The sequence below is a fragment of the Oncorhynchus tshawytscha genome, linkage group LG31, assembly GCF_018296145.1.
Source record: "Oncorhynchus tshawytscha isolate Ot180627B linkage group LG31, Otsh_v2.0, whole genome shotgun sequence".
NCBI classification, from domain to species: domain Eukaryota; kingdom Metazoa; phylum Chordata; class Actinopteri; order Salmoniformes; family Salmonidae; genus Oncorhynchus; species Oncorhynchus tshawytscha.
The window spans coordinates 1578324-1604788 of record NC_056459.1 but is presented as its reverse complement, the minus strand read 5'-3'; the positions used below and the strand labels follow the sequence as shown (position 1 = coordinate 1604788).

General features: G+C 41.1%; 1 protein-coding gene across 2 annotated transcripts in view; it reads right to left on the bottom strand.

Annotated features, from left to right (window-relative positions):
* LOC112230022 (protein argonaute-3) overlaps positions 1–25851 on the bottom strand; it is a 39032-nt gene extending 13181 nt beyond the window's left edge. For both annotated transcript variants that reach the window (XM_024396241.2, XM_024396242.2), the window contains exons 1-9: positions 25266–25851; positions 7018–7189; positions 6724–6844; positions 6390–6598; positions 2996–3132; positions 1293–1427; positions 952–1039; positions 614–761; positions 248–367 (exon numbers count right to left, since the gene is read on the bottom strand). In XM_024396241.2, coding sequence (XP_024252009.1) covers positions 248–367; positions 614–761; positions 952–1039; positions 1293–1427; positions 2996–3132; positions 6390–6598; positions 6724–6844; positions 7018–7189; positions 25266–25284 — 1149 coding nt within the window. In that variant the 5' untranslated portion in view covers positions 25285–25851. The remainder of the gene's footprint in view (positions 1–247; positions 368–613; positions 762–951; positions 1040–1292; positions 1428–2995; positions 3133–6389; positions 6599–6723; positions 6845–7017; positions 7190–25265) is intronic.
* Positions 25852–26465: the final 614 nt, after the last annotated feature.

Genomic DNA, 26465 nt, shown 5'->3' with positions numbered 1-26465 from the left:
GAGTTGGAGTGAATGAGAGAAGAGGAGGATAGAGGGGTAGTAGCAAAACAGGAAATTATTATTATTAACTTAAGCAGGTGCATCATATTGGTGGTGGATGAGACGAGTTTCCCCCTTACTACTGTATGTAAGTAATTTGAGTATCTGGAAAAGTGCTATATCAATTAGTAAGATGAATTATAAAGACATGTCACTCAGTAGTCGTAACACCTCGCAGTCATTCAAGGGCGCTATAGAGAGTACTCACCAGCCTGCTGATCTCCTCCTGTCTGTCTGGGGCAGAGCGGGCCGTGGCTTTGATCATGGTGGACGTCTGGTTATCAGTGAGTTTTTTAATACAGCGCTGGCCAGCTACTATGTTGCATACCTGCAAGGAGACACATAGGAATGTGAGTTAAAGTAACTTAATACAGTAGAGAGAGCAGAACTGGTACAGTTTGATGCTTAGGGCCCTGAGTTGATCCTGACCACATGAAAGACAATAACTCAGGTCTCTACTTATGCTGACTAAGATCACGGCTGCTGAGCGCAAACTCCCATAAACAAAGCAATAATGCACATAATCAAAGAGGTTGATAATTGGTCAAAAGTACAAAGAGCCAGGAGTACTCACCTCCAGAGGCAGGTAGGTGTGTTTCTGCTCCTGGCCCACCTGTAGGCAGGGGAGGTGGGGGTACTTCAGCTGCAGGCTGTACTTCTCTCTGAAGTACTGGGCCACCGTGCGCTCCACTGTCTGACCATTCTCCAGCTGCAGGGGGAACCTGGGGGTTCGGGGAAGAGGAACATGGAGTTGTTTTTGTGACTTTGTGCTTATCTAGTTCTCATGTTTAACTCTTTGGGGTGGCTTCCTGGACACAGATTGCTTTTTATTCCAGGAATAAACTTCATCTCAATGGAGAATGTGTCAGAGTTAAACTACACATATCCCCGTCTCTCTGTGTAGGTACTCACGTCTGGTGGCTGGCAGGACGACGAGTCACGTTACACACTCTGTACTTCCTCCGCATCGTCCCGCAGTGGGTCACTTCCACCTTCAGACCTGGACACAACAAAGGAAGGAGGGTAATATGTGTGAGAAGAACTATCCAACTATAATTATATAGTTTCAATGCAAACACATTTTCATGTGGTGTGTACAATTTGGTAGGTCGTAAAACCATTACCAATATCCCTACAACCAAAACAAAGTCAGAATGACAAAAACATTCGCCCTGGAGTTCAACAGTGATGCAAGGAGTCTAGCAGTGTTAGCACTCCCGAGCCTGGGGTGGTGGTGACGTCACTCTGCATACCTTTGATCTCTTTGGTGAACTTGACCCTGTGGGAGTCAGTGAGGGGCCGGGGCTGCTCGTCTATGTTGTGGATGTCCAGGACCTCGCACATGAACTGGATCACCGGCTGGGCCTTGTAGAACGCCGTGGCTGATACTATAGATGAGAAGTGGTCAAATGAAAATAAGTTACTTCAATGCGGAAGGATCCAAGTTATGATAGTCTACAACCAAATCCAAAGAGTAAGAGTTAGATTAGGTTCATTCGAAATCAGGGACTTCAATGTAGCTAAGGAACCCAATTCTGATAGCTTTACAACCAAAGAAAACATGAGGGATAGGCTGAATTCTATTCCAATTGGACTAATCAAAGACATAAGTAAACACGATGCAACTCAGACACTTCCACGCTGCCTCCGTGCTGTTTGATGCTACTTGGCAGGAGCCAAACACTTTTAATAACTATTAAATCAAACTCTGTATTTAACTAATTTACCAACGTCTTAGTTTTGTCCTCACTCAACGTTTTTTCAACCAAGTTTTCCGCCCCGGACACTTTCTGGACATGGATCTGTAGGACCTCCACCAGCCGAAAAAGCGGAGTAAAATTACTTTGAAATGCAGTCGCTATAGACCTACTCATAATATGCAGGAGAACTATCGCCTTATGGTGAGGATAGCCAAGTTGCGAGACGCAATCGTTAGGCAAGGGCAATTCTGTGCCACCAGTAAGTACAGGTAGTAGTGTGAAATCCCCCCCACAGTTCCCGCAGCAGGACATTTTTTCCACAGCTTCTGGAAATAAATGCTGCTGGCAGTCTTAACCAGTGTCGCTCATTCAGCCAACAGTGACTTTCAACCGGTTTTTCCCACTAAGCAGCGAATCGGAGTCAGAGCCCGAGCATTCTCAGGTCCGTCCTCCACCCGTTTACGGGGTCTGAGCGGCCGAAGCCTCCCACCATTAGCTCTGACAAATTTAAAACCCTAGTCATTGCCAGCTTAGTGGAGTCTGCCCATAGCACAGTCATTGTAGTCAGCTCAGTTTCCCCCATCAAGACAGTGTGTGTCTCTCCCCTCCTGGAGGATCTGAGCCATAGGACCATGCCTCAGGACTACGTGGCCTGATGACTCTTGGCTGTTGCCGTCCCCAGTCCACCTGGTCGTGCTGCTAATAGTTCCTGCTGTTCTGCCTGCGGCTATGGAACCCTGACCTGTTGTCCTGCTGTCATAACCTCTGAATGTTCAGCTTTGAAAAGCCAACTGACATTTACTCCTGCGGTTCTGACCTGTTGCACCCTCTACAACCACTGTGATTATTATTTGACCCTGCTAGCCATCTATGAACATCTTGAAGAACGATCTGGACTTAATGGCCATGTACTCCTATAATCTCCACCTCACACAGCCTGGTTCCTCTCTAGGTTTCTTCCTAGGTTTCTGCCTAGGTTCCTGCCTTTCTAGGGTGTTTTTCCTGGCCACCGTGCTTCTTTATCTGCAATGCTTGCTCTCTGGGGTTTTAGATTTGGTTTCTGAATAAGCACTTTGTGGCAACTGCTGATGTAAAAAGGGCTTTAGAAATACATTTGATTGATTGAGACCTCACAGACTGAGTGAGCTACTACATCATCATCATCCAGACAACATGGAAGGAAACAAGTCCCTGCCAATAGTAAAGAATATATTTTTTAATCATTGTCCATGTTCTTCACAGTCAAGGGCCCTCACCGTCAATGTTGAGCATCATCTTCCACATGGCGGGCCGCACCGACTGGTGGAAGCCGAACCACACCTCCCTACCCCCACCCAGGGGGTGGTCGTAACCCTCTGGGGCGGAGAAGAAGGAGCGCCCCACTGGGGTGTACCTGGGGAGAAGAAAGAGGGTCACCTTTCACAGACAGAAAATGAATTGAATTACTCTACTAATCATGTTTTATTCAAGATCTAGCTTCATTGGGTTATACATCTTCTTTGAAATAATCTATACTATAGATATATAATACACTGCTCTAAAAAATAAAGGGAACACTAAAATAACACATCCTAGATCTGAAAGAATTAAATATTATTTTTAAATACTTTTTTCTTTACATAGTTGAATGTGCTGACAACAAAATCACACAAAAATGATCAATGGAAATCAAATTTATCAACCCATGGAGGTCTGGATTTGGAGTCACACTCAAAATTAAAGTGGAAAACCACACTACAGGCTGATCCAACTTTGATGTAATGTCCTTAAAACAAGTCAAAATGAGGCTCAGTAGTGTGTGTGGCCTCCATGTGCCTGTATGACCTCCCTACAACGCCTGGGCATGCTCCTGATGAGGTGGCGGATGGTCTCCTGAGGGATCTCCTCCCAGACCTGGACTAAAGCATCCGCCAACTCCTGGACAGTCTGTGGTGCAACGTGGCGTTGGTGGATGTAGCGAGACATGATGTCCCAGATGTGCTCAATTGGATTCAGGTCTGGGGAACGGGCGGGCCAGTCCATAGCATCAATGCCTTCCTCTTGCAGGAACTGCAGACACACTCCAGCCACATGAGGTCTAGCATTGTCTTGCATTAGAAGGAACCCAGGGCCAACCGCACCAGCATATGGTCTCACAAGGGGTCTGAGGATCTCATCTCGGTACCTAATGGCAGTCAGGCTACCTCTGGCGAGCACATGGAGGGCTGTGTGGCCCCCCAAAGAAATGCCACCCCACACCATGACTGACCCACCGTCAAACCGGTCATGCTGGAGGATGTTGCAGGCAGCAGAACGTTCTCCACGGCGTCTCCAGACTCTGTCATGTCTGTCACATGTGCTCAGTGTGAACCTGCTTTCATCTGTGAAGAGCACAGGGCGCCAGTGGCGAATTTGCCAATCTTGGTGTTCTCTGGCAAATGCCAAACATCTTGCAGGATGTTGGGCTGTAAGCACAACCCCCACCTGTGGACGTCGGGCCCTCGTACCACCCTCATGGAGTCTGTTTCTGACCGTTTGAGCAGACACATGCACATTTGTGGCCTGCTGGAGGTCATTTAGCAGGGCTCTGGCAGTGCTCCTCCTGCTCCTCCTTGCATAAAGGGTTGTTGCCCTCCTACGGCGTCCTCCACGTCTCCTGATGTAGTGGCCTGTCTCCTGGTAGCGCCTCCATGCTCTGGACACTACGCTGACAGACACAGCAAAACTTCTTGCCACAGCTCGCATTGATGTGCCATCCTGGATGACCAAAAAAAGCCGATACCAATTATTGGAGGACCAAAAAAAGCCGATACCGATTAAGCGGCCAATTATTTTTTTAATTTGTCATAATGACAATTACAACAATACTGAATGAACACTTATTATAACTTTATATAATACGTAAATAAAATCAATTTAGCCTAAAATAAATAATGAAATATGTTCAATTTGGTTTAAATAATGCAAAATCAAAGTTTTGGAGAAGAAAGTAAAGTGCAATATGTGCCATGTAAGAAAGCTAACGTTTAAGTTCCTTGCTCAGAACACGAGAACATATGAAAGCTGGTGGTTCCTTTTAACATGAGTCTTCAATATTCCCAGGTAAGAAGTTTTAAATTGTAGTTATTATAGGAATTATAGGACTATTTCTCTCTATACGATTTGTATTTCATATACCTTTGACTATTGGATGTTCTTATAGGCACTTTAGTATTGCCAGTGTAACAGTATAGCTTCCATCCCTCTCCTCGCCGCTACCTGGGCTCGAACCAGGAACACATCGACAACAGCCACCCTCGAAGCAGCGTTACCCATGCAGAGCAAGGGGAACAACTACTCCAAGTCTCAGAGCAAGTGACGTTTGAAAAACTATTAGCGCACACCCCCGCTAACTAGCTAGCCATTTCACATCGGTTACACCAGCCTAATCTCAGGAGTTGATAGGCTTGAAGTTATAAACAGCGCAATGCTTGAAGCATTGCGAAGAGCTGCAGGCAAACGCACGAAAGTGCTGTTTGAATGAATGCTTACAAGCCTGCTGGTGCCTACCATCGCTCAGTCAGACTGCTCTATCAAATCATAGACTTAATTATAACATAATAACACACAGAAATACGAGCCTTAGGTCATTAATATGGTCGAATCCGGAAACTATAATTTCGAAAACAAAACGTTTATTCTTTCAGTGAAATACGGAACCGTTCCGTATTTTATCTAACGGATTGCTGTTACATTGCACAACCTTCAATGTTATGTCATAATTACGTAAAATTCTGTCAAATTAGTTCGCAATGAGCCAGGCGGCCCAAACTGTTCCCTGACTCTGCGTGCAATGAACGCAAGAGAAATGACACAATTTCACCTGGTTAATATTGCCTGCAAACCGTTCTTTTAGCTAAATATGCAGGTTTAAAAATATATACTTCTGTGTATTGATTTTAAGAAAGGCATTTATGTTTATGGTTAGGTACACGTTGGAGCAATGACAGTCCTTTTTCGCGATTGCGCACCGCATTGATTATATGCAACACAGGACACGCTAGATGAACTAGTAATATCTTCAACCATGTGTAGTTATAACTAGTGATTATGATTGATTGATTGTTTTTTATAAGATATGTTTAATGCTAGCTAGCAACTTAACTTGGCTTCTTACTGCATTCGCGTAACAGGCAGGCTCCTCGTGAGGCAGGTGGTTAGAGCGTTGGACTAGATAAAAGTAAGGTTGCAAGATTGAATCCCTGAGCTGACAAGGTAAAATTCTGTCGTTCTGCCCCTGAACAAGGCCCACCGTTCCTAGGCCGTCATTGAAAATAAGAATGTGTTCTTAACTGACTTGGCTTATTAAATAAAGTTGTACATTATTTTTATTTTTTTAAATAGGCAAAATCGGCGTGCAAAAATACCGATTTCCGATTGTTGGGAAAACTTGAAATCGCCCCTAATTAATCGGCCATTCCGATTAATCGGTCGACCTCTAATATAAATACATATATACTCTTAAACTGCACACCAAACAGAATAGCTTGTTCCACATCGAAAAAAATTAAAATAAAACACAGCATAGAGCTTTTTATAGCAGTTCTACAGTACGTGGACACGCCTTGGCCCTCATACCATAGATAAATCTGTATGCCAGTGCTGTCCACTAGGGCGGCAGCAGTCACTCACTTCATGGAAGGCAGGTGTCGCAGCACCACATCCACTGCGTGTACAGGGTTGGTGCTGATGGGCTTGTCCAGCTCCAAGGGCTCAGGCATGGTGCGCCCCATCAGGACCTCGTGCAGCAGGTGCCAGCTGACTAGCGACACAAACTTGATGGACACTTTGAAGGGGCGATCCTTACCCCCCTCCCCTGGCAGGGTGACATCCAGATCCACCTGAGGAGAATATATATGGGAGATCAAGGAACTCAATGTATCACTAGCACACCCATCTGACATTCAACATTGTAAATTACACTAGAAATGTTATCATGTGTATCTTGTGTGCGCGCGCAACTCACCCCCGCTGTGGCGACTGGTAGGGGGTTGGCTGTGTAGAGGCTCCTCTTCCCATCGTAGACTGGCCTTCGGTCCCCAAAGATGGTCACCTTGAAGTGCTTCACCATGGAGTCCACCACCTCCCTATAGGGGCACCAGAGAGACAAATATATCAACTCTCCAACACTGCTCCATAACCCTGGTCTTTTAAGTGGGTAAAGTGATGCAAAGTACAGTTCATGAGATCACATGAAAGATCTGCAGCCAGTTTGTGTGGGTTTGAGAATATTGACGCTGACTGACGGACAGCTGTTTACCTGTTGACGCGACGTGGGCACTTCTCGGGCTTGATGTCTACTTCATAGAGGTAGACGTCCATCTTGGGGATATCCACCTGGAAGCAGTTGGCCAGCAGCTTGATAGGCTTCCCCATGGTGCCAAAGCCAGGCCTCCGTGGCACTGAGAACAGGGCCTGGGCCCCAACATCTCCTAGAGGGAGAGAGAGGGTGCCAGTACTCAATATAAAAACACTTATGAAAGAGGTTGTGGGGGAGGAGAAGGAAAGAAAGGGATCAAGAGAGAGTGAGTGTGACGAAGTGAGGACAAGAGCAAGATCAAACTGTAGATAGGAAGTAGTAGATAATGTGGTGAAAGGCAGTTATAAAAAGGCTGTGAGGGTATTGTGGGATCCCACTTAAGGTGGTGATGAAATAGGAGTCATGAGTAGCCTAGTTTTTTTTTCCTCCCCAGAGCTATTGACACTTTACTCTGGCCTTTAGGCCAGAGTTTTATGGTAAAATTCACCACGTTAAGGCACTGAATTATCCTAACTGACAAACACAAGCTTTGGATGAGAGTAGAGTAGGGGTGTGCCAGCCACACTACGCCAATTCTACCAAAGCACTTTCATTGACAGCCTCGTCGGAAACTACTCCGGTAATCATGACGTCACAAAACCACACACTACCCACACTCAGATGAGCCGTAATTGACCTACTCCGACACCCACACAAAAGACATGACATCCACTCATATAGTGGAAAACATCCAATCAAAATCATGTGGAAAGAAGAATATAATAAACCATATTTTTCACCTATGAGTTAAATAGGATGTATTCTTCACATATTGTAGACCTTAAACGTAGAATTACATGTAGAACATTTATTATAGGATCTCTATGACCTCAAATTGAAAAAAAAGATGACTAGGCCTAAAGGGGAAACTGAAAAGGTGAGGCTGTCCTGGTTCATAGCACTGTGTGTCAGGGTCAGAGAAGGACCCTGTAGTAAAGTGCTCCGGGATAAAGTTTCCCCTAGGTACAGATCTAGGATAAGCTTGCCTTTCCCCAATACTAAACTTAACCATTAGGCCTCATGGGGGAAATTACCCAGCATTTAGGGGCAACTTCACCCTACTCCCAGAAACACGGTGTAGTGGAGTGGGATCGTCTGTGATGGCGCGTCCCCCAGTGTCTTATCACTCGCTCCTGTGTCGTTTCCATGCCAACATCACCTATGTTGTTGCCACTTCTCCATGGTAACACAGACCATGCTAACAAGAGGGAGTCCAAGAGCGGGTGTATTTGAACGTATGTTTCGATAAACCAGGAAGATTATGATCAATATTCAAAGATTTAATCTTTTTTGGGGGGTAATCTGAACCTTGCCTATATGAAGTAACAGAAGGTGACTGGAAAACACGGTGATCACACGACTACATGGGCAGAAGAAACCGAAAAGGACAAGGCATGGCTGAATAGATGCTTATCACCTCAGATGCTAGTAGCCCACATGAAGACTTTCCAGAACTCAAGGCAAAATTTTGAATTATTCTCACTACTGCCACCTAAGAGTCCTTCCAGCCAAATACAGAGCAGTCAAAAATGGTTCTACCAACCCTGACATTCCCAAAGCCATCTTTGAGAAACTGGCCATCATTGAAAAAAACAACAGAGACTACCTCCAAATCAATAGTCTCTCTCAGCCACTGTGCAGCAACATCTCAACCAGGTGTCAACCCAAAGCAAAAAAAATATTGACCATTGAAGCTGAAATACAGAAACTGCAACAGGTGAATCTCCAAATGCGACAGAATATCATATCATCGAAGTCCAGCGCCACAGCCGGAGATGGAACCTGAAACTGCATAGGATGCGAGAAGAGGACTGGGAGAGCATACGGAGCGTTACCATTGACATCCTCGGGAAAGTAGCACCCAGGATTCGAGACAAGCTCCCAGATGTCATCGACGTGGTGCACCGCCTGGGAAAGCAAAGAGATGACAGATCTCCGCGGACATCCATCATGTGGTTCACAATGTGGGGCGGCAGGTAGCCTAACGGTTAGAGCGTTGGACTAGTAACCGGAAGGTTGCAAGATCGAATCCCCGAGCTGACAAGGTAAAAATCTGTCGTTCTGCCTCGGAACAAGGCAGCTAACCCACTGTTCCAAGGCCGTCATTTACAATAAGAATTTGTTCTTAACTGACTTGCCTAGTTAAATAAAAGCTAAATATAATAAAACTGTGAGAATCTGCAGAGATGTCGTATGGAAAGAAGCCAAGGAGTCCAGGTTTCTTATGGAGAATAACTATGCAATCAAGAGGCTCTCACTCCAGGAGATGCTGTTGCAATGGAAAAACTTTGGCCAGTGGTAAAAAAGGCTAGAGAAGAAGGTTAGAGATCCTTTTGCATTTATCGATGGAAAGAAGATCGATTGTCAGGACGTCAAGTGAATGTGAATGTATGCTGAATGTTTTGAAAACACTGCTCAGGGATATAGCTACACTAACTCAAAATTGATGTCCTATTCTTTCTAAGTCAAATGAAAACGTTAGCTAAATGACTGAGTTAAGTCGATTGACATTGTTACATTCACCCTGTTTTATATCACCAGGTTTGTCAATGAATAGAGGTTCACCATATTGATCATAACTACCTTGGTTTAGGGTAGTCCAGTTCTTTCTCTAAGCTCAGGTTTCCTTACTAGCTACCTAGCTTACTAGTTCAACCAGTTATTATTTTCACTAAACTGTATTTGTTTTATTTTAGTCAGGTTTTGCAACGTTTTGAATAAAATGCACTAAATATTGACTCTCTAAATGCCAGGGGTTTACGAAACATAACTAAAAGAAAATCACTTTTTACTTTATAAAAACTAAATGCAGATTTCATTCTACTCCAGAATTGTGATTCAGATTCTAGTGTTTGGAAATCACAATGGGGAAATACTGTTTATTATAGTCACGGGTCTAACCACTCAGCTGGTACTATGATACTGCTTCATAAGTTTAGAGGTGATATTTCAGAGTCGTGTACATCCAAAGATGGGAGATGGGTTATATTGATTTCAAAACTAGATAATGCTTGTTTCATTATATGCAATGTACAGTTGAAGTCAGAAGTTTACATACACTTAGGTTAGAGTCATTAAAACTCGATTTTCAACCACTTCACAAATTCCTTGTTTTTTTTGGCAAGTCGGATAAGACATCTACTTTGTGCATGACAATACATTTTTCCAACAGTTGATTGCAGACAGATTATATCACTTATAACTCACTGTATCAAAATTCCAGTGGGTCATTAAGTTAAGTTGACTGTGCCTTTAAACCGTTTGGAAAATTCCAGAAAATTATGTCATGGCTTTAAAAGGTTCTGATAGGCTAATTTACATAATTTGAGTCAATACCTGTGGATGTATTTCAAGGTCTACCTTCAAACTCAGTGCCTCTTTTGCTTGACATCATGGGAAAACCGAAAGAAATCAGCCAAGATCTCAGAAAAATAATTGTAGACCTACACAGGTCTGTTTCATCCTTGGGAGCAATTTCCAAACGCCTGATGGTACGACGTTCATTTGTACAAACAATAGTACGCAAGTATAAACACCATGGGACCACGCAGCCGTCATACCGCTCAGGAATTAGATGCGTTCTGTCTCCTAGAAATGAATGTACTTTGGTGCGAAAAGTGCAAATCAATCCCAGAACAGCAGCAAAGGACCTTGTGAAGATGCTGGAGGAAACGGGTACAAAAGTATCTATATCCAATATCCACAGTAAAAACAAGTCCTTTATCGACATAACCTGAGAGGCCGCTCAGCAAGGAAGAAGCCACTGCTCCAAAACCGCCATGAAAAAGCCAGACTATGGTTTAGAACTGCACATGGGGACAAAGATCATACTTTTTGGAGAAATGGCCTCTGGTCTGATGAAACAAAAATAGAACCGTTTGGCCATAACGACCATCGTTGTGTTTGGAGGAAAAAGGGGGAGGCTTGTAAGCCGAAGAACACCATTCCAACCGTGAAGCCCGCATCATGTTGTGGGGATGCTTTGCTGCAGGAGGGACTGGTGCACTTCTCAAAATAGATGGCATCATGAGAAAGGAAAATTATGTGGATATATTGAAGCAACATCTCAAGACATGAGTCAGGAAGTTAAAGCTTGGTGGCAAATGGTTCTGGATGGACAATGACCCTAAGCATACTTCTAAAGTTGTGGCAAAATGGCTTAAGGACAAAAAAGTCAAGGTATTGGAGTGGCCATCACAAAGCCCTGACCTCAATCCTATAGAACATGTGTGGGCAGGACTGAAAAAGCGTGCGCCAGCAAGGAGGCCTTCAAACCTGACTCAGTTATCCCAGCTCTGTCAGGAGGAATGGGCCACAATTCACCCAACTTATTGTGGGAAGGTTGTGGAAGGCTACCAGCAACATTTGACCCAAGTGAAACAATTTAAAAGCAATGCTGCCAAATACTAATTGAGTGTATGTAAACTTCTGACCTACTGGGAATGTGATGAAAGAAATAAAAGCTGAAATAAGTCACTCTTTTACTATTATTCTGACATTTCACATTCTTAAAATAAAGTGGTGATCCTAACTGACCTAAGACAGGGAATGTTTACTAGGATTAAAATGTCAGCAATTGTGAAAAACTGAGTTTAAATGTATTTGGCTAAGGTATATATATTCTTCCGACTTCAACTGTATATGGGTAAAACTCTTCCTCCTCATATAAGACTTTCTTTTTGGATCTTGCTGATAAGCTTACTGAGCTACAAAACAAGAATACAAAATGCATGGCTTATAATAGCTGGAGACTTTAACGAAACACCTGATACTCTTTAGATAGATTTCCACCTAGAATAGCTCAAAGATCTCAGAATAGTGACGTCTCATTTTGCTGTAAACTGACAGTGATCAATACATGGCGCTTCTTTAATACTAACTTAAATAATACACCTGGTGTAATAGGTCAATGACGAATCAGATCCAGAATTGATCTGTTTTTAATTTCTCCCCCACTTTTACAGTATGTACAAGAAGTAAATCATAAACATGCTCCTTTGACTGATCATAAAATTATATTATTAGAATGTTCTGAAAAATCCAGTGACATTCGAGGATACTGGAAATGTAATAATTCACTCCTAAATGATCCAGTCTTTAACAAGAGCATACATAACTTGACCATAGACTTGTTTAACTCAAATGATTTAGAACCAAAGCATGGAAGTAACTGGGAAATATTTAAATTCAAGAAAAGATCTAAATCGCCATTACACGCAGTAAGGAACTAAAGAAGCTAAACATTTTTTTTTAAATGAGCTTATGAATAAATGTAATGTTCTCTTAGAAAAGGATACCCTTTCAACAGAAGAAGAAACGGATTTGAATACATCTCGATTAGAACTAGATCAAATGTACATTTATTTAGCTAAAGGGGCCTTTATTAGATCTAGAGCAAAATGGGTTGAAGAGGGTGAGAAAAAAAACAAGCTATTTTTTGCTCTGAAAAAAAAAAAGGAAGTGTAAAGAGAATCTCTTTCTGCCTTGATTTTTATTTTACCTTTATTTAACTAGGCAAGTCAGTTAAGAACAAATTCTTATTTCCAATGACGGCCTAGGAACAGTGGGTTAACTGCCTTGTTCAGGGGCAGAACGACAAATCTTTACCTTGTCAGCTCAGTGATTCGATCTTGCAACCTTTCGGTTACAAGTCCAAGACTCTAAACACTAGGCTACCCCCCCTTAAATATTGGCAATACCTTGTGTAAAGACCCAAAGATAATCTCTAACTTTGTGTATTCTTTCTGTGAAAATCTGTATAAATCAAATTTGAATGGGATTAAATGTGAACATTTTATAAAACATGTCCATGGTCATGTTCAAATGATTTCAAGTCCATATGTGAAGAGGAGTTTTCGATTGTAGAGATTTAGAGATGCTCTTAAATCTATTAAGGGCACCTGGAACAGATGGTCTTTCTGTGGAATTTTATTTACACTTTTGGGAACATTTAGAGGGACCAGTATTCAACATGTTCCAAGAATGACTAGCTATGGGTGAGATGATTACTACCATAAAACAAGGGGTTATTTCCTTAATACCAAATCCTGATAAAGATCCTTTTCATAGGTACAGTACCTTGCGAAAGTATTCGGCCCCCTTGAACTTTGCGACCTTTTGCCACATTTCAGGCTTCAAACATAAAGATATAAAATGGTATTTTTTTGTGAAGAATCAACAACAAGTGGGACACAATCATGAAGTGGAACGACATTTATTGGATATTTCAAACTTTTTTAACAAATCAAAAACTGAAAAATTGGGCGTGCAAAATTATTCAGCCCCCTTAAGTTAATACTTTGTAGCGCCACCTTTTGCTGCGATTGCAGCTGTAAGTCGCTTGGGGTATGTCTCTATCAGTTTTGCACATCGAGAGACTGAAATTTTTTCCCATTCCTCCTTGCAAAACAGCTCGAGCTCAGTGAGGTTGGATGGAGAGCATTTGTGAACAGCAGTTTTCAGTTCTTTCCACAGATTCTCGATTGGATTCAGGTCTGGACTTTGACTTGGCCATTCTAACACCTGGATATGTTTATTTTTGAACCATTCCATTGTAGATTTTGCTTTATGTTTTGGATCATTGTCTTGTTGGAAGACAAATCTCTGTCCCAGTCTCAGGTCTTTTGCAGACTCCATCAGGTTTTCTTCCAGAATGGTCTTGTATTTGGCTCCATCCATCTTCCCATCAATTTTAACCATCTTCCCTGTCCCTGCTGAAGAAAAGCAGGCCCAAACCATGATGCTGCCACCACCATGTTTGACAGTGGGGATGGTGTGTTCAGGGTGATGAGCTGTGTTGCTTTTACGCCAAACATAACGTTTTGCATTGTTGCCAAAAAGTTCAATTTTGGTTTCATCTGACCAGAGCACCTTCTTCCACATGTTTGGTGTGTCTCCCAGGTGGCTTGTGGGACACTTTTTATGGATATCTTTAAGAAATGGCTTTCTTCTTGCCACTCTTCCATAAAGGCCAGATTTTGCACTGATTGGTCTGAGTCTCCCACCTCAGCTGTAGATTCCATTTCAATCATTATCAGTCTTCTCCTTGCACAGTGCTGATACTCCTTCCATTTCTTGGGATGTGGGATGTTTAAAGCTTGGGAAATCTTTTTGTATCCAAATCCGGCTTTAAACTTCTTCACAACAGTATCTCGGACCTGCCTGGTGTGTTCCTTGTTCTTCATGATGCTCTCTGCGCTTTTAACGGACCTCTGAGACTATCACAGTGCAGGTGCATTTATACGGAGACTTGATTACACACAGGTGGATTGTATTTATCATCATTAGTCATTTAGGTCAACATTGGATCATTCAGAGATCCTCACTGAACATCTGGAGAGAGTTTGCTGCACTGAAAGTAAAGGGGCTGAATAATTTTGCACGCCCAATTTTTCCGTTTTTGATTTGTTAAAAAAGTTTGAAATATTCAATAAATGTCGTTCCACTTCATGATTGTGTCCCACTTGTTGTTGATTCTTCACAAAAAAATACCGTTTTATATCTTTATGTTTGAAGCCTGAAATGTGGCAAAGTTCAAGGGGGCCGAATACTTTCGCAAGGCACTGTAATTGGAGACCCATTACATTATTAAATACAGATTAGAAATGGATAACTTTAGCATATGCTAATAGACTTAAATGGGCCTAAACCACCTTATTAATGAAACCCAAACTGGTTTAATGAAAGGTCGCCACATCAGCTGTAACATTAGGTTAGTTTTAGACTTGATTGATTACGCTGAGTCAGTTGACCCAGAGGCTATTATTTTATTCCTCAACTTTTATAAACTATTTGATACAATTGAACACAAATTCCTAATACATTCGCTGTACACTTGGTTTCGGGACTAACTTTGTCTCTGTTATCAATGTTTTATAAAGATATTAATAGTTCCATTATGATTAATCGTAACACATCTAAAAGATTTAATATTCACCATAGTGTACGCCAGGATTGCCCTATTTCAGCACTTATAGTATTTCTACAACTAAAATAAATATCTAACATTTTAAACAACCCTGAATTAAAAGGTATTTCAATATTTGGAAAATAACTAATATAAAATTAGCAGATGATACAGCTCCGTTTCTAAAAGACAATGATCAAGTTGCTATTGCACTTAATATTATGAAATCATTCTCTTCTGCTTCTGATCTGGATTTTAAATAATGCGAAATATTGTCCCTGCATGACTCAAATTACCAATCTGTTGAGAAAATTGCAGTGAAAGACAATGTAAAATATTTAGGGGTGTACATGGTGAAACACCATATTGTCCGTCAACATCTCAATTTCGCTCAGAGATTAAAGTAAACAAAACCCACCTTTAATAACTGGCTCCAACATATTATTGGAATGGTTTTATTGTCCAAAGCAGAAGGTCTGTCACGTTTTGTCTACCCTGCTATCCCTATTTGTAGCTGATCAAACCAGCAAGGATATCAACAACAAAAAACTTTCCTAGACTTTATATGGAAAAATAAAACGCAAACTTAAGAAGTCTGTAATATCAAACCAAAGAGCTGATGGTGGGCTTGAAGTAGTAGATTTCATTGACATCAACAATACCTTTAAAGTAAACTGGATAAAAATATGTATACTTAGATCAGAGTCTATATGGTACTTCATTCCCTGTCATATTTTTATGAAATTGGGTGGTCTTCAATTTGTGGAAGTGCAATTGTTCTCCAGCAAAATTACCCATCAAACTGTCCAAATTTCATGAACAAGCCCTTTTAGCCTGGAAACGATGTTATGTCCACAACTTCTCCCCACACAAGCCACTCCTGTGGAACATCTATTTGATAAAGAAGGAAATATACTCTTATAGAAAGTTCTTAGAAACATAACTTCCCAATACATTATAAAGAATTTAATTCTATATGCAAAGCAATATCTTCAGGACTTAATTAATGAAATCTCATTTGTGTTTTGGCAAACATGTCATGATAGATGCACAACTTATGTTACAAGGTTTCCCCCTGCTGGATAAGAAATGTAATACATTCATAAGATAACTTTTTCACTCCAAGAACAAGATCTCCTAGAGGGAAAATATTCTGGAACGCACATATTACTGAAATTGAATGGAAGAAAGCTTGGTTGCTCCCTCACCCATTTTGTATGTCAAATAAAGATTTTTTTTTTTTTTTTTTTTAAATCACTTTAAAATCCCGCACAAAAAATATCCTTGCAATAACTTAATGAATTTAGAGGACATTTTCTGTGATAAAGGAGAAACTATCATACACATTCTGTGTGTGTGACTCTGAAGATATTTTTATTTAATCAATAAGACCCATGTATTTACAATGAAAGATGTAAAATGTTATTATTTAAATGAAAACAAAACCACTGAATTAGTCGTTAATTTCTTCATTCTCGCTGGTAAATTGTATATACACAAAAACAAATATTTGAAATCTGTCCCTAAATGCAATATATTTTCACTTGAAATCCAATATCCAATAAAATCTCTAGAATTAGTCAATAACAAAAAAACACTATTCTTACAACTCTATCATAAGTTTATACAACTATAACCCCTGGCTTCTTTCATATTTTTTTGTCATTTTCTTTAAGAACTTTAACTTTTAAAATCAATCCATTTCATTTTTTCACTTTTAATGCTATTTTATGTTTATTCAGAAAAAATACACATGCAGCAGCATACCACCCTGCATACCACTGCTGGCTTGCTTCTGAAGCTAAGCAGGGTTGATCCTGGTCAGCTCCTGGATGGGAGACCAGATGCTGCTGGAAGTGGTGTTGGAGGGCCAGTAGGAGGCACTCTTTCCTCTGGTCTAAAAAAAATATCCCAATGCCCCAGGGCAGTGACTGCCCGGTGCTGTCTTTCAGATGGGACGTTAAGCGGGTGTCCTGACTCTGGAGGTAATTAAAGATCCCATGGCACTTATTGTAAGAGTAGGGTTGTTAACCCTGGTGTCCTGGCTAAATTCCCAATCTGGCCCTCAAACCACCAATAAGCACCAGTTTACAATTGGCTCATTCATCCCTCTCCCCTGTAACTATTCCCCAAGTCGTTGCTGCAATTGAGAATGTGTTCTCAGTCAACTTACCTGGTAAAATAACAGCTAAAAAAATAAATAGTGATGTAATTTGAAATGTTATATGTAGAAAATGCTGATGAGGAAAAATGGACAAAAACACACACCGATCTCATCAAGGGCTTAGCTTACCTGTGGAAAGGAAGATGGTGTGTTGGAAAATGAAGTGTCAGCCAGAAATAGCCTATGTGCTCTTAACTTATACACCGACTGCACAACTACTGAACCTAAACAACCAAGTGGGCAGCAATGGAGGTGTGGATGGCTAACTGCCTCTTCTTTGTCCTTCCCTTTATAGTTAGGGCTCTGTTGGTTTACACATACAAAACAAACACCATGTGAAAGCTGTAGGCTTTCATCATAGTGAGTCTGCCAGTTGTTTTCAGCCAGGTACAGGCACTCGGCAGCTTTGACGAAGATGTACTCTGAAGGAGCCTACCGTTAATCCTTTAGCTCCAAGGACATTACAATGCCTTCAGAAAGTATTCATACCCCTTGACTTATTCCACTTAGTGTTACAGCTTGAATTCAAATTAGATTTGATATATTTGTTTCCTCGCCCATCTACACACAATACACTATAATGACAAGTGAAAACGTGGTGTTTTTAGAAATGTGTTCAAATTTATTGAAAATGAAATACAGAAATATCACATTTTCTTAAGTATTCAAACCCGAGTCAATCAATACATGTTAGAATCACGATTACAGCTGTGAGTCTTCCTGGGTAAGTCTAAGAGCTTTGCACACCTGGATTGTATAATATTTGCAAATAATTATTTTTAAAAGTCTTCAAGCTCTGTCAAGCTGATTGTTGATCAATGCTAGAGAACCATTTAAGTCTTACCATAGATTTTCAAGAAGATTTAAGCCAAAACTACACTAACTAGGTCACTCAGGAACATTCAATGTCATCTTGGTAAGCAACTCCAGTGTATATTTGGCTTTGTGTTTTAGGTTATTGTCCTGCTGAAAAGGTGAATTTGTCTACCAGTGTCTGTTGGAAAGTAGACAACCAGGTTTTCCTCTAGGATTTTGCCGATACCTAGCTCTATTCTGTTTTTGTATCCTAAAACACTCCCTGGTCCTTGCCGATGACAAGCATAGCCATAACATGATGCAGCCACCACCATGCTTGAAAATATGAAGAGTGGTACTCAGTGATGTGTTGGATTTGCAGTTTTACTTTAGTGCTCTATTGCAAACAGGTTGCATATTTTGGAATATAATTTTTGTACAGGCTTCCTTCTTTTAAAACTGTCATTTAGGTTAGTATTGTGGAATAACTACAATGTTGTTGATCCATCCTCAGTTCTCCCATCGTAGCCATTAAACTCCTGTTCCTGTTTTAAAGTCACCATTTGGCCTCATGTTGAAATACCTGAGCGGTTTCTGTCCTTTCTGGCAACTGAGTTAAGAAGGACACCTGTATCTTTGTAGTGACTGGGTGTATTACTGCAACATCCAAAAGCATACTTAATTATTTCACCATTCTCAAAGGGATAGTCAACATATGCTTTAAAAAATGTTGACCAATCTACCAAGGTGCCCTTCTTTGCGAGGCATTGGAAAACCTCCCTGGTCTTTGTGGTTGAATCTGTTTGAAATTCACTGCTCGAATGTTTACTCCTAAACTTATTTAGGCTTTCCATAATAAAGTGGTTGAATATTTATTGACGCAAGATATTTTAGCTTTTAAATTTTTTAATTTGTAAAAAATGTCTACAAACAAAATTCCACTTTGATATTATGGAGTATTGTGCATAGGCCAGTGACAACATTTTTATTTAATATATTTAAATTCAGGCTGTAACAACAAAATGTGGGGGGAAAAAACAAAGGGTTGTGAATACTTTGGTAGACTGGCTCCGGCAGCCAAAACAGCCAAATATTCCATCCACATGTGGATTGATTCTCCATTGCAAAACAATTCTAGAAACATAAAGCCCTTTCATATCACATCAAAATAATTTCACATTTTTAACCAGCTTTACCACAGTTGCAGCCAACAGTATTTTTCAGTGACACCTTCTGGCGGCCACAGGTGTTCGGTGCATGCTAGATAGCTAATTAGCACCGGTGGTCCCTCGGTCATCCGTACACCCTTGCTGTAACATGGAGATATGGCCCTGTGGGAACACTAACCCTAGAAAGGTGTATATCAAGTTAACCTTCATGCCATTTTAGTCTTGCTGATATAAAACGCCCTTATGCATCCAAAACCCTACCACAAGCAATGCGTGTTAATGTTCAGACCAAGCGTCGGACCTTTTAACAAAACTCCCTTGTACAGAAGACGCCTTTGTCCAATGGCTCTTACGTGTAAAGTAATGGAACGGAGAGTCATGATCAAGAGCTATCGGCAGCTGTATCCTACCTTTGGCTCCTCTCTCGAGCCACATTAACACACGTGTCATTTGGTGTGTGCAAAAATGTATCCTTTTTTCCCCTAAAAACACTTTGGAGGAAGTAGGCAATTTTATTAATCTATGCATAATTTATCTACCACGCCTCATTTAAGACACAAAATACAGATTAAAGCAGAATTATGCAGAAATTGCTCTACCATTTCGTGGTTGCTAAAATTCTAATAGCATAATTCAGTTGTTACAAGACAAGCAATTATAGTGTAGAGTAATACATTTGTGAAATCTATTTTCCATATCCAAAAATACAGTCAGCTGTTTGAAGGTGTAAATAAAAAGACGGAAAAAAGACTGGGGAGTATAAAAATAGCGCACATAGAACAGATCTACCGCTTCTTAGACTTGCTTTCGATGAGAACGACAGCGCTATAACTCACATTTCTATGTGAATTTGGTCAGGTCGCCCAAAACGTTGCCACTTTAAGATTTGATGTTAAACTGATGGAATAAGGTGGACCTTATTAACCTAATGACATGGCCTCTTGATTCTCAGTCTTGTAAGCAGTCATCCTGTTCGTCAGAAAACATGCCGATCCACCAGACTGTGTCGAATGAGTGCTAAGAAAGCAGACAGCACAAATCATATCCATCTCCAATCATGGTTGGTTTCAATGTTAACAGCTCAAAAGTATGCCAACAACCATTACTCTCAAAGCAGCTGCCCATTGGTTATAGTTAACAGACGATGTGGCTGATCTGATTATTGAGCGAGGCTACAGTGAGCACCACTCAATAACTTTGACACCAGATGGTGTGGAAGGCAGGCAGGCAACCTCCAAACACACACACAGCCAGCCAGTCTCTCAAGGGCTCCAGATGAGGCACACAAGCATTTCGCTACACTCGCATTAACATCTGCTAACCATGTGTGTGACAAATAAAAATTTGATTTGACCTGATGGGCCTTCCACCTGCCTATGACAGACATCTGCAAAACGTTTACCAACTGGCTAAGCTAACATAGCAGGCGTAAAAGAAACCCTGAAACTATACTGAATAAAAATATAAAAACATAACAATTAAATAATTTACTGAGTTACAGTTCATATAAGGAAATCAGCCAATTTAAATAAATTCCTGGATTTTACATGGCTGGGCAGGGGTGCAGCCATGGGTGGTCCTTGGAGGGCATGTTCAGTGTACTGGTCTTGACGAGAAGATAAAAAAATATATTTACATAGCTGTCTTAGGAGGTTTTCTACTACACTGTTCAACCAATCGAGTAAATGTGGAGAAGGAGTTAAGATGGAGTGTCGTCTTGTTTATGTCCAAAAGCGGAAGTCGCGTCACAGGTTCTCTTTCCATTTCCCCTGAAAACTCAAACATCCGGTTGATGCAATTAGGGTCCAGCTGCAACATCATCTCTCAGAGCAGTCATCCCTTAGGTCTCTATGCTGCTACCTACTGATATGTCATCTCTTAGCGCAGTGCATCTCTCAGGAAAAGTGGGGGTGTGAAAGGAACCATATAAGGAGAAGTGGGGTTTTTCAAGGAGTCTTATAACTAGAAGCGCTGGAATTCCATAACTACTAGAACCGCCATGACTTGATATTTCTATTATTATTATTTAAAATATTGATTAATAAAATAGTCGAATGTATGATTTTTTTAAATAAAAAAGGTAGCTAACGTTAGTTTTTTCATAAATGAAAATGCTAGCTAAGTTACCATCCGGTAGCCATGGATGTAACATTCAAAGACATAGCTCAGTTAGTGAATATACTTTTTTTAATTACTGAAATTCCATACTGTCATTTCTGCAGACTAACGTCCGATAACCCAAATAACATTGAGTGGCAACTTTTGAAACTCCTTATATAGAGGGCTTGCAGTTGATGTATGGCGGCTCCTGACGGCCATGTAGGAAGAGCAGCGCATTAATTATCACCCGAGTGACTATCGCAAACTGCATGATAACAGAACCTAAAACTAGTTGATTCATCAACCGTGATTCATTTGATTATGTACTACTGTAGGTTCAGCAGCTAACCTTTATCAAGACACCCATGTCGACTGGATTCCCACTGTGAAGATGTGCAGTGCTGCAGCAGCATTAGTTTCTACTACTTGGTCCTTTTCCAGATATGAAAGGAGACGTCGCTCCAATTATACGAGATGGTTGTTATATGCCGCACTTTGGTCAAATCTGAGCGAGTCGGTTGTGCCATTTGAGTAGAGCACCTTTACCTTGTCGTCAGGACAAAAGTGCCCCCTTAAACCGTATGAATATCTAAAATATAATTTGGAACATGTGAAAGACTATTGTAAACATACTGTACTTTAATTATAGCGAATATTATTGTATGGGTGAAAGAAAATCATTGTCATCTCTGCTTTGCCTAGCCCCATAAAAACACATTTAGCATTGACAATGTAATTGTTGTAGTTATCACAGTGGCACCTCTAAGTGCCACTCAGATCTTCTTGGAGAAAAGTATCTGTCATTGAACTTGGTAGTGGTAATTGTGTGTATGTTTTAAGCTAAGGATCTTATCTCCAGCTTTCAGACATTTCACCACCTAGATTACAAGGGTTGGATTTTTTAAAACCAAAAATGTAATATCAGTACACGGCATGTACAAAATCTAGTATAATGATTAGCCACATATACATTGTCTACTGGTATCATTTTTAAATTGAGAACATATAGCTGAACAATATGTAAACAGTGTGTGAGTTAAGCTATTTTCTGCTTCAGATGGACAATGTCAAGGGGTGGATTGCAAACGCCCATGAGGCTTAAAGGCACTACATAGTCAATCCGACATCTGCATTGGCCATGCAGCATTTACGCTGATACGGCCTCTGCAGAAGTCGGGGCATTCATAATTCTTGCGGTACGTGGAGCAGAGCTGTTGTGAAGGAAGTTGTCAAGGAAGTGAGTGTGTTTATACAGGACCTCCCGCCCGCCCTCACCTACCAATCATGTCAATGCAGAGTTATACGGAGCCCTCCACATTGTTACAAAATTTGAGAGGTGCACGGCGATGCGGTACGGAGCTCAAGTTGGCCTCTGCGTACCTCCGGAGGCTACACATTGTGTCATATCATCCAAAAGGTGCCTTCGACCACATTTTCAGATCATGCATAAATTTGCTTTAATGCCATCATACTGTGGGCCAGTGGTTCCCAACTCTGGTCCCCGAGTACCCCACAACAGTACAGTTTTACTGTAGCAGCAAACACACTTGATTCAACTAATCATCAGGTCCTCAATGAGTTGGATCAGTATGTTGTCAGGGGCTACAGAAAAAGTGCTTGCTATTGGGGGTACTCAAGGACTAGAGTTGGGAACCACTGCTGTAGGCCATTGGCTGCATTGGCATTGCATGCAATTAAAAAAATAGGTTCACATGGCTGATATCCTGTAAACATTGTGGCAGAATTTATGACTAAACAGAAAGGTGATGTTAATTTGAGAATACAACAAAGGAACAGACAAATTAGAGACAGATTCCCTTCCCCTCTTTATTACTGGATTGCGATCTGTGATTAAATCAACATAAGCGCTAGTTCATCCTGAATAATAGTTAAGTTAACAATTAAAACAAGTTTAAAACACTTCACTTCAAAGAATCAACACTTTCATATAATTTCAAAGTGTACAAGTAAGCTGATCCATATGTAAACGTGTAGACATTTTAGCAACAAGTAGGTTACCATTACTAAAACAATTTCGGGAGTGGAAATGTCAATACCAACCTCGCTCCACCGATCCCTGTCTACTGGGTGTGCAGAGTTCTGCTCCAGTCCAGCAGTAGCTCACTTGATTAACTAATTAGGTTTGATACATTGAATAAGGTGCATTAGTGCTGGGCTGGAATAGAAGCCTGCACACCCAGCAAGGTTGGCCTGCTCCAGTTGTAATAGGTTTATACATTGTGTGGCTTTTAAACTATTTTTGTTGACAAAATTTGCTAACATATATCCATGGTATACAAGGATGTACCCTTATTCTCTTGTGAGCTCTTCATCTGCAGACAAGGGTTTGACAGCTCTCTGTATCTGAAGACAGAAAACACAAAAGAAACAGGCTGCATTATACTAAAAAGTTAGACATCCCTGAAAAATCTGTCCTCAGTTTCTCCTCACTAGGGACTGGAACTGGAGAAGTTTCATAGTGTCCTCCCACAAAGTTACCTGCCATATCCAGAGTAGCCTACTCTCCCTTCTCTGACAACTGGAAGTGGTAGCGAATCCTGTCACCCTCTTCCTTGGCTGTTAGTTAGCTATCTGCAGTACCTAGCTACAAATGCATTTGGAATTACAACAAATACGTAAAGATAGCTAACTAACTAATATGACGTTCGTAAACTGGTGATATTTAATTCACGTAGCTAGCTACCTATACAGTATGTAAAGTTAGCTAGCTAGCTAGCTAGCTAGCGAACATTATGTAAGGAGCTCATTTAAGTTAGCCTGCACACTAAGTTTCTGTAGCAAGCTAGCTAGCTAATAATACATTGATAATTTAAAAAAGATGTTTACTTACTCGAATAGGTTCTACCCCGCCTCTGTTTTCTGGGTCCTTGAAAAACAAAATAACGGGCAATCTTTCCAATGTTCATGGTGGTTGCAAAACACAGCAAGCCATTTGGACAATTGGAGAACTTTCAACAGACTGACATGCTGACCACACCGCTCACGTCGCATACATGTTATTCAATCATTTCACCCACACTGCTTGCGCACTTCAATGAGTGCTTGCTTGCACTAAAATATATATTGGTTTTATTTGTGACGCTTGACGTGCTGCCTCTCCCATCTCCTCATTGGTTTTTAGGAGCATATACCCACGTGTGTGACTTAAAGATGAATTGAGGTCCACACTCCAGTCCAGTTGGTAGTGGTAATGCACCTTAAAGTTGGTTGCCAACCACAATATAAAATCCAAAGAAGAAGCATCTTGAAGGAGGTGAGATTACTAGAAACAAACTTGGTTTACCCTTTTATCTGCAGATTAATTGTTGTGGATTACATGTCGGAGTAGAGGACCTTGTGCATTTGAGGTAAAATAATAACCCAATATTTGTATCCCAGGACAAATTAGCTAGCAAGAGCTAGCTAGCTAATTTGTCCTGGGATATAAACATTGGGTTGTTATTAGCAACAGCTAGCTAAATTGCCATAAATGTTTGCTTTTTGACCGGTCCCCAAATTAATGTTTCAGAATTTGTTTTGATATTTCAACCTGCGTCCTGGTCGTGTCTGGTGTGCGTGGACAAAAACAACATGCGTGCAATGGCGAGCGAGCTGTCTGGTCAGCATGTGAGTTTGGTCTTCCAACACGAAGTTTGGGGTTGCTAGGTGATTTGTGACGCAACTGCAAGCACTCTATGGTTCCGTTCGAATCCTCCACTTTTCCTTAGAGATTACATATCAGTAGGTGGCAGCATAGAGACCATGAGAGATGACTGCTCAGAGATTATGTCGCAGCTGGACCCCTCAGTTGAAGGGGACCCGTCAGAGGCTACCAACCAGCAAACAATCTTACCAACGACAGTATATCTGGTCACCCAAATTAGTTTTCTAACCCAGGCAGTACAGTGAAAGGACTGAATGAGTTTATATTTAATTTCATCTGATTGGCATAGTAGGTTTGATCGTATGCTATATCCTTTAAGGAATTAAACTGGTAACGTTAGTCAGCCTACAAAACTTCAACACCAAATGTAACAATTTAATATGGCGTTCCACAGACGATGTAAGAATATACCTGAAGTTCCGATTTCCATTCATGAGGTCTCTGTCCGGATACTCCCCGGCTCCCAATGGTCAAATATCGGCGCAGCTCCTGTTCGCACGACGCTATTTAGTCAGCGCTGTAGCTATAGTGTTGGAGATTTTCCACCCGAAGACTCTCAAGCCGACACCCCGGCTTCTGTCGCTGATGTGGACACGGGCCGCTTGCGGTGTCCACTTAACCAGAGGTCCTCCCAAATTTCCCCAGTTGTTGTCAACCCGCACAAGTTAAACGACGTATCCCATTATGATCGTAGGAGTATTAATTGTTTCCAGCAGACAAATCTATTTATTTTCAAAGACAAGTCTCTGAAAATATTTCACGGAGACTCGACAGACGGCGCATATTCCTGAACGGCTTTAATGATACCTCAGTCGTTCGGCGTTTTGCCTCGTCATCAGTTGCCAAGATAATAACAATTACTTGACATTTGTTCTTCGAACGATAAACGTGAACACTTTGCCGCTCTTTTGGTGTTGTTCTGCCGGCAAATTTGTGTTTCACACCCCGGTACGTTCTCGGTACTACCGCTGTGAAGCAGACAAGAATAATTAAGTACTTTCCGGGTCACGGTTTTTGGAATCCTTCAGAATAAGAGTCCTTTCTATACTTTGAAAATTAACAATAAAAATATATATATAAATACAAAAATATATTTAACTAGGCAAGTCAGTTAAGAACAAATTATTATTTACAATGACGGCCTACCCCGGCCAAACCCCAACCCTGACCATGGCTGTTTGTGATACAGCCTGGAATTGAACCAGTGTCTGTAGTGATGCCCCTAGCACTGAGATGCAGTGTCTTAGACCGCTGCGCCACTCAGGAACCCTTTCACAAATCAGACTGTTGAATAAACTTAATTGAATGTACTTTACCTGTTGTCTGCAGATTTATGTAGGAGGTATCTTTATGTAGGAGGTAATACGAGACGAAATATCCACAGGGAAGTGTTATTACAACGCGAGCGTTGCAAAATAAATGTAGAAATCTATATTATTCAATTATTGCGCCAACGAGCGCCTGCGTTGCCAAGGGCTAAAATAGAAGTCAGTTCTATTTATGATGCAGATCGCACTGCAAGTCCTGCCTCTCCCATCTCCTCATTGGTTTACCCACGTGGGTGACTGAAGACAAACGAGATCAGTGACAGTAATGCACCTAATTTATGAA